The following is a 9453-nucleotide window of genomic DNA, read 5'->3' as shown; positions in this document are numbered from 1 at the left end:
GATTGTGAAGATGTTAGGGTATTTTTAATCATTTTAAGGAATTCTTAATAGTTCTCACAAATTTTAAGGGATTCCTTAATATTTAAAAGATTTTCATTCTTTTGAAATATTTCAGGATATTTTTGAAGGTTTTACAAATTGTATAATAGGTTTCAGTAATTTGAAAGATTTCAAAGGTTTTAAAGATTGTAGGGTAATTAAGAAAAATTCCAAGTAATTTTTCAGTGCTTTAAAAAGTTTGAAGAAATTTCAATTTTTTTTAATATTTCAGACCATTTTAAAATATTCTAAGAAATTTGTAATAGATTTGAATAATTTGGAGATTCCAAGACATTTTTAATAGTTTTCAATAATTTGAAGGTATTCCAAAAGATTTTAAAGAGCGAAAAAAAAAAAGTTTTAAGGGATTTTAAAGAATTTTAGAACATTTTAAGTATTTTAAAAGATTCCAAGGAATTTGTCATCGATTCCAACAATTTGAAGACTCCAAGATATATATTTAATATTTTTTTAATAATTTGAAGGGATTCGAAAAGAGAATGTTTTTAAGAATATTTTTAAAAATTGCAAGGAATTTTCAAGGGATTATAACGTTTTTAAGGTTTTAAAAAAGTTACAAAGCATTTTAAATATTTTACATTATTTTAAAAGATTCCAAGGAATTTTCAATAGATTTCAATCATTTGAAGAGACCGCAAGACTTTTTTTTTATAGATTTCGAAGGAAATCCAAAGAATTTGAAAGATTTGAATTATTTCAGGGAATTTTTTATAGGTTTCAATAATTTAAGGCGATTTTCAAGATTTTTTGGTACTTTTAAACATTCTAAGGAAGTCGAAAAAGTTTGAAGGGATTTGAAATATTCTAGAGTATTTTAAACGATTCCAAGGAATCTGTAATCGATTTCAAAGAATTTAAAATATTTTAGGGTATTTTTATAAATTCCAAGGAATTTTTAACACATTTCGAAGGAATTCCAAAGGGTTTGAAAGATTTGAATTCTTTTGAAATATTTCATGGCATTTTTATATCCCAAGACATTTTTAATATGTTATAATAATTTGATTGGATTTCAAAGAATTTTGAAGATTGTATGGTACTTTTAAAAATACCAAGGGACTTCTAAAAGTTTGAAGGGACTTCAAATGATTTAAATATTTTAGGGTATTTTAAAGGTCCCAAGGAATTTTTTTATAGATTTAATAATTTTAAGGGATTCCAAATGATTTAAAATATTTATATTCTTTTGAAATATTTCAGGGTATTTTCGAATATTCAAAAAAATGTAATATGTTTCAATAATTTGAAGGGATTGCAAAGGGTTTTTGATGGTTTTAAGGTATTTGTAAAAATTCCATTGGGGTTTAAAGTGTTTTAAATAGTTGGAAGGGATTTCAAAAGTTTTAAAAGGATTAAAATTTTTTTATGGTATTTAAAATAATTATAAGTAATTTTTAATAGATTATAATAATTTAAAGTAATTTAATTTAAAGTGTTCTAAAGATTTTAGGGTATTTCAAAACCAAGGATTTCACATATTCTCACGTGATTTTATATTATTTGAATGGATATCAAAGAATTTGTTAACGAGAAATCACTCTGAATTCTTGTAAATTTTGTAAATTAAGATTTTTTAATTGGTTTCAGTTCACATGATTTTTTTTAATTAGCCTTGAATTTTTATGAATTTTATAAAACTTTAAAAAATAAAATAAAAATAAATAATAATAATAAAAATAAAATAAAATTTTTATAAATTCACTCCATTTTTGTTGAAATCAGTGGAATTTTTATCATGAATTCGATAACATTCACGTGGAATTCTGATTTATTTCACAGAAATGTTTTAAATTCAGGGAAAATAAGAAATTGCTAGGGTAAAAATCAGAGAATTTAAAAAACGGAAGTTTTAAGGCCATCCTGAATAATTATCTTGAGGAAGTAATAATAATATACAGATTAAAATATTTGAATAATTATTGAAGATGTTCTAGTTTATTTCTAAACTGTTTTAGACTCTAGTCATCAGTCCTCAGAACTTAGATGAGGATGTTATAGAACTGCTTGGTTATACGAAGTTACAACACCTCCATATCGTACAAAATCGCTACAGTCCCAAAGATACGACTATACGTTTGGTAAATACTTATAGGATTGCTTGAAATTTTTAAAATTGAAATTTATCTGCTGGGTACATTGAAATTAAAATTTTTAAATAACAAAAATTGAATTGCAGCCAAAGAATTTCTCCTGGTCACAGATGAGATTAAACAATCCCAATCTAAAGGTGCACTTTGAAATAGAAACTCAAAAATCCAGCGATATGATATTGGCAGTGGATTTATTAAATTACAAATCAATTCCTTGCTACAGCATTGTCATAGACAGTCCAAAGTCTCAGGTAGACTTCCAAATTCTTCTTCTTCTTCCTCGTTAAATTATTAATTACAGGTCTCACAGGCTGATCCCTATATCCCCTATTGTACCCTATATTAAGTTGAGGTCCCTAAAGTACCCTATTTTTAAGATTTGGTCCCTATCGTACCCTCGGTGCAGCCCTTAATGTAACTTTTAATAATGTCACTTTTCTTTCAATAAACTAACTTATGGATTAACAGGTTGGCAGATTGGTCGGGAAACTGGAAACTTTATTGGTGGGGAAATGACCGGGAATTTAATTTAAAAAACGGGGATATACTTATAATCGCAGAAAAATGCAAGTTTTCATTATTTTAATATTTTTGTTTAATTTAGAAAAGTTATTTCTATCTTATCTACAGTCTCAGGATTTTCTGATTAAATCAGTTTACTCTAATTAAATCATAATTAATTATTGAAGGTTTATTGTATTCCATTGTGGGAAAAACCTTTTGAAATTTTGTTCTCTGAGATTTTTTTCGCTGACTTAAGTTTGATAATCGAGTTGATGATATTTCAAACATATATAAACAATCATTTTCTTAAATTAAAAAAAAAATCGATTTATCCCTTTTTATTAAGCAAAACTTGCATTTTTTCGAAAAAATAAGTTTGTGGATCTAACTTCCGGGACATGAATTTTGAAAAAGAATTATCATTCGAATTTCTTCAAATTTTAGATAAAGAAAGTACTTCATGTAGTTGTTAGAATAAAAATATAATTTCAAAGAAGAAATATTGCTGAATTATAATAAAAAATTTCATTATGTTTTTTTTTCGTTTGAAGATTCATCACTTTATTTGAAAATTTGTATCTAGTTGAAAATATATCTGCTTTGTTGAAAATCAATTTTGTTAGTTAAACATTGATCTATTCCAGTAGAAAATTGAACTATTTTGCTGAAAATCCATCTTTTATTTTGGTTAAGAATTAGATATTTATCAGGAAACTTAACCATTTTTTTTTGTTGAATATGTATCATTTTTAGATACAAATTCAACTATTTGTAGGAAAATTTGTTATTTTTCATTTACAAATGAAAGTAGCTGCTTGCAAATTTATGTACTTTGTGAAAAAATCGCTTTTTTGTAGAAAACAAATTTTTATAATTAAAAATTCATCTTTTTGGTGTCAAATTTAACTATTTTAGTTGAAGATTCATAATTTTAGTTTATAATTCATCACTTTGGTTGATAATTAATTCCATCAATTAAAAATTCAACTATTACATTGAAAATCTGCATATTTTGTTACAAATATATTTTTTTTTGTAATTTTGTTTTCCTTGCAAGTTAATCTTCGTGTTTAAAAATTCCTCCTTTCGGTTAAAAATTCAAGCGTTCCAATTAAATATTTATAATTTTAATTAAAAATTCATTTATTTGGTTGAGATATGAGTTATTTGATTAAAAAGTTCTTTTTTTCTTTGGATGAATAGTATTTTTTTGCCGAAAATTTAACTTTTGGTTGAAAAGCAATTTGTTTTAGTTGAAAATTCATCGTTTTTAGTGGAAATTAATCTTCTTGGTTGAAAATTCATCTACTTGGTAAAAAAATTACCTATTCTAGTCAAAGATTTATAATTTTATTTAACAATTCATCTTTCTAGTTTACAACTCAACTATTACAGTTAGATATTTACAATTTTAGTTGAAAATTCATCACCCTTTGAAATTCGTTTTTTTAAACGTTGCAAACTTTAGCGACATACTATTTCCGTGAAAGTTAGTTTTTTTTGTGGAACGTAAATTTTTAAGCTTGAAATTAACTTATTTAAGATTAGTTTAACAATGCATCTTCTTTCTTAGTAAAAATTAATTTTTTGCTTAGTTGAAAATCCAACTGTTTCAGTTGAAGACTAAGGCATTTTCAAAAGCTTTTAATTTAAAATATTGTAAAGAATTTTAAAATATTTCAGGGCATTTTGCTATCTATTATGATTTGAATAAGTTTCAAGGGGTTTCAAATATTTGAGGATAAAAACTTTTTTTGAATTTCGGAAGATATGGAACGATTTTACAGGACCTATAAGATTTTAAGATATTTTAAAGAATTTATTCAAGAGAAGTGATTTATTTCGTAGAGTTTCTAAGATTCGAAATTATCTTTTGGAATTCACCCTTAATTCTTATTAATCTATCCTAGATACATTTAATTCTTTTGAATTTTTTTAATTCACTTGAATTCTTCTAGATTTTGTTAATTTTACTTACTTCAATGGATTTTTTTAATTTCTAAAAGTCGTATTTAATTTATCCTGAGGATCAATTTGGCAAAATAATCAAAGAGTTTGAAATGTTTCAAACCATTTTCTCAAATTTCTGGGCATTTTCAAGGTATTTAAAAAATTTCAACATATTTTAAACGATTAAAAATATTTTATGCTATTTTAAAAGATTGCAAAGAAATTTTTAATGAATTGCAGTAATTTAACGGGATTTCAAAGCATTTAAAACATTGTTTTTCTCTTTCTTGGTTGAAAACAAAATTAATTTAATCAATATTTTATTATAGGACCATTAAGGTTATAAGGGAGTAAGGGTCTTTCAAAAGATTCCAAGGATTTTAAGAAGATTTCTTAGGATTTAAATGATTTTATGGAGGTTTAAGAGCTATCAAGATATTTTCATAGATTTTCCAGTATTTTAGGTTTGGAAGTTTTTTGTTTCAGAAGTGAGGGTTTTCGTAAAGTTCCAAAAATTTTAAGAGTTTTAAAAATATTTTTTACGATTAATGTAGAATTCGCCCTGAAATCTTAATAATCTATCCTGAATTCTTTTAAATCTTTTTGAATTCTTTTAATTTCACTCAGTTTTACTCAATTAAGTGGATTTAAAAAAAGTGTGTTCAAAATTCGATTTGAAGTGTTTCAAACTCACTTTGAATTTTTAGGTATTTTCTCAAATTCCTTTAAATTGTATTTAATTTTTCAAAAGTCATTTCAAACCTAATTTAATACATTTTTTCATATTTTTGAATTGTTTTCAATTCACTTGATAATTGTTTAAATTTTGTTTGATTTTTGATTAATTTTATCGAATTATTCTCATTTCCCTTAAATTCACTCAAATTTTATTGTAATTAATGGAATTTTTCGATTTTTAACATTTTCTCCAATTCTTTTTAATTTAACTTGGATTGTTTTGCAGTCATTAGTTACTTCATTGCTTAGAAATTAGTAGGGTTTCAAGATTTTACGAGATTTTAAATTTGTCTAAATTCATCCTGAATTCTTTTAAATTCTTTGGAATCTTTTTAATTTACTTGAATTCTTCTACAATCATTCAATTCTATTTATCTCAATGGATTTTTCTTCTACATTCACTCAATTGTATTTAATTCAATGAATTCAAAATTGTTTTAAATTTTTTATTTAATTAATCCCGAAGTTTTGTAACCTCACCTTAAATTCTTTTGAATTCCCTTGAATTTTTCTAAGCTCATTTCAAATTTACTGAATTCAGTGAAGTTTTAAAAGTATTTAAAAATTATATCCAATTCATTTGGGTTTTTTTGGAATTTAACTGAAATTGTTTTTAAGTCTGTTGAATTTTTCCTGAATTTGTTCTGTATTGAGCTCGAAAAAAATACCATATTATCGTGACAAAAAGTACCTTTTGGTCCCTATATTTGAACCCATAGGAACTGTGAGGCCTGTTAAATTATACTTCTTTCAACTTTGCATTTTCGAATACTCATGATCAATTGCAGGTTCCAGTATCTGCCATACTAGAACACGCCTCGTGTTTCGGATCAACGATCAGAGCCTATGCTTTCAAAGGATTATCCAGATACTATCTGCCCAAAAATTTCTCAAAACGAATAGACGAGGCTATCGTCAGATTTTGCCGAATGTGTCCAAATCTCCACACTCTGGTAGCTTTTTAAGTTGGAAAAACTTTATTGTGTTGCATTGGCTTAACTTCGTTTGTGATGGCTATTGTACATAGATAATAACAAAGTCTGTATTTTTCTACCCTTGGACTAATTTTTTAACACTCAGCATTAATTATTGTAGATAAAATCCTACGAGAACTTTGTTCAAAATCTAAACCAAAGTTTTAAACTTTTTCTTTGGCATGCTTTGCTATTTTTATGATCGTACCTTTTTCTCCTCAGCTATGTTTCAGTACCCAAACTTGAATCGAAAAAGGATTCAAATTAGGTATGACTCTTATTTTTCTTTAAATTTCTTTTTAATCCAAAATGCCATATTCAGGCCTGCCAGCGACATTTTAATGTTGAAAAAGTAAAAAATTCTTTGACGGGGTGTATACTTACCTGGAAAACCTGGAAATTCTTTTAAAGCGCGTGCTTAAATTTTTTTGAAATTTTAATATAAAATTAATAAAGTAGTTTTAGATTACTAGCTTTAACTATTTTGTTAAAACTCATTTTTTTCGTAAAAAATTCACTTTTTTAACTGTAAATTTAATTATTCTACTTTTGCTTGAAAATTGATCTTTTTTTAGATAAAAATTCAAATATTTTGTTGAAAATTCGTCCTTTTTCAAAGAAAATTAATCCTCTTGGTTGGAAATTCATCTTTTTGTTTGAAAATTCAACAGTTTCGTTGCTCTTGTGGACAATTCGTATTTTACATTAAAAATATTTTTTGGTTGAAATATCGACTTTTACATTTTCCCCTGATAATTCATTCTTTTTGGTTGAAAGTTGCACTTTTTGGTACAAAAGTATATTTTGTTGAAATTTTGTTGAATATTCAGCTATTTTAGTTGAAGATTCATCTGTTGAGTTGATAATTCATCTTTTTGGTTAAAAATGTAATTATTTTATTTAAAATTCGTTTTTTTATTGACAAAATTTAACTTCTTTTTCTGAAAATTTGACAATTCTAGTTGAAAATTAATTTTCTAAACTGATAATTGAACTTGAACGTTCGTCTTTTTTGGTAAAAAAATTAATCTTTTGGGTTCGAAATTCATCTTTTTAGTTGAAAATTCAACCATTCCAGTTGAAGGTTCATAATTTTAATTGAATATTCATCTCTTTGTTTGAAAATTAATGTTCTTAAGTGGAAATCTATCTTTTCAAAAATTTATAATTTTAATGAAAAATTCTCCTCTTTGGTTGATAACTTAACTAATTGATTAACAATTGATTTCTTAACTGGAAATTTACATATTAAATTTTTGTTTGACAATTTATCCTTTTTAATTGAAAATGCGTATTTGTAGTATAAATGTAATCCTCTTGGTTGTAATTTCATCTATATAGTTGAATATTCCATAATTTTAGTTACAAATTTATCTTTTTGGTTGGCAATTCAACTACGTTGTTGAAAGTTAAACTCTTTTATAGTTGAAAATTCGTCTTTTTTAGTAGAAAATTGATCTTGTTGGTTGAGAAGTCATCTATTCAGTTAAAAATTCAACTATTCCAGTTATTCCACCATTTTAGTTGAAAATTCATCTGGCAGTTGAAAAACACATTTTTAATGAAAATTCATATTTTTTAATAGAAAATTAATCTGATTGATTAAAAACTCATTTTTTAATTGAAAATTCATCACTTTGGTTGACAATTGAACTATGTTGTCGAAAATTCATTTTTGGTTGTATCATATTTCAACGTTTCAATTGGAAAACTTATTCGGTGGCAGGTTTTAATATTTCCTAGGTGGATGTTTTTTGAAGAAAGCATGATCTTTGTTTTTATTTAACCGAATTAATGTCGCTTTTTATTTTGATTAAAACGAATAAAAATATTGAACGTTGGTCCTGTACAGATGATTCATGACAAAATATCAACGGCTACGATCCTAGAAATAGTATCGACGGCAAAAAGATTGCGCTATTTATACGTCCGGCGAAACGTGATTTTAAAAAGATGCGACCGGGATTGGTCAAATGTCACCGACTGGTCACCCAATCATTACCAGTGGATTAAAATGAATAGCAATAGTTACGAAGGCACTGAAAGGGAAGTATCGAGAATTTTGGGATATCGATGGCACATGCTTTCTGAAAAAGAATTTAGAAATCAGGAGGTGGATTTGCACATTTAGATCCACTTCATTTTTCAAAGACTGTAAAAAAATCATCATTCACTAAAATTCATTTATATCAAGATCATTAAATTATAAATTATTTTTTGACATCTTTATTGTAACAAATAAAATCTAAACATCAAAAAATGATACAAATGATGTATTTATTAAAGTTGTTAAAAAGTGTAGATGTTATGAAAAAACGTAATAAACTTCTTGAAGAATTAAATTTTTATTTATTTTCTATATTGTTGAATTAACGTAGTGAAATTGTTTTTTTTTTGTGTTTAGTCTAGTCACTAATTTATCAAAGTACATTTTGGATTGTTACATAGGAATGAAATAAAACTGGTTTTCTATTTGTGATGTAAATCTTATTTATTACATTCCACCTAATCTACACGTGAACAAATCAACAAATAAAACAACGTCCCGAAAGCCAGAGGGTAATTTTATGTTTAATTTACCATAAATACAATTTTATTTTATAACAACTATTTTTGTTGGAAATCCAACTATTTTAATTGAAAATTCAACTGCATATTTTGGTTGAAAATTTAACTATTTTATTGAAAATTCAGCTATGACAGCTGAAAATTCAACATTCTTTTTCGAAAATTACCTTTTTGAAGAAGTCCTATTCTGCTGTACAAACTAAAAAGAGAATTTTGTTTGTTAAACCTTTAACTATTCTGGTTGGAAATTCAACTATTTTGATTGAAAATTCAAACATTTTGTTGAAAGTTAAGCTATTTTTATTGAAAATAAAACTATTTTGTCGAACATTCAGCTATTTTAGGTGAAAAGTCAACTATTTTTTTGAAAATTACCTTTTTTGTAGAAGTCCTACTTTCGGGTTGAAAATTTAATTGTTTTGTAGAAAAAAATGTTGTTTGGTCAAACCTTTAACGATTTTGGCTGAAAATGCAAGTGCTTAGTTAGAGAATTCGTTTAACATTATACTATTTTGGATAAAAATTCAATTATTTGGTCGAAAAGTGAAAATCACCTATTTAGTTCAAAT

The 9453-nt window shown here is 25.5% G+C and overlaps 1 protein-coding gene across 3 annotated transcripts in view; it reads left to right on the top strand.

Annotated features, from left to right (window-relative positions):
• LOC117177374 overlaps positions 1-8650 on the top strand; it is a 15634-nt gene extending 6984 nt beyond the window's left edge. The window contains exons 3-7 of one of the 3 annotated variants that reach the window (XM_033368018.1): positions 2016-2138; positions 2237-2401; positions 6131-6295; positions 6539-6584; positions 8169-8285. In XM_033368018.1, the coding sequence (XP_033223909.1) occupies positions 2016-2138; positions 2237-2401; positions 6131-6295; positions 6539-6562 (477 nt within the window). In that variant the 3' untranslated portion in view covers positions 6563-6584; positions 8169-8285. Of the gene's footprint in view, positions 1-2015; positions 2139-2236; positions 2402-6130; positions 6296-6538; positions 6585-8168 lie in introns of all 3 variants that reach the window. The other 2 variants (XM_033368016.1, XM_033368019.1) reach the window with 2 other exon arrangements.
• The last annotated feature ends 803 nt before the right edge of the window (positions 8651-9453 follow it).

This window comes from Belonocnema kinseyi, chromosome 7 (genome assembly GCF_010883055.1).
Source record: "Belonocnema kinseyi isolate 2016_QV_RU_SX_M_011 chromosome 7, B_treatae_v1, whole genome shotgun sequence".
Taxonomy (NCBI): domain Eukaryota; kingdom Metazoa; phylum Arthropoda; class Insecta; order Hymenoptera; family Cynipidae; genus Belonocnema; species Belonocnema kinseyi.
This window is presented reverse-complemented; position numbering and strand designations above follow the sequence as displayed.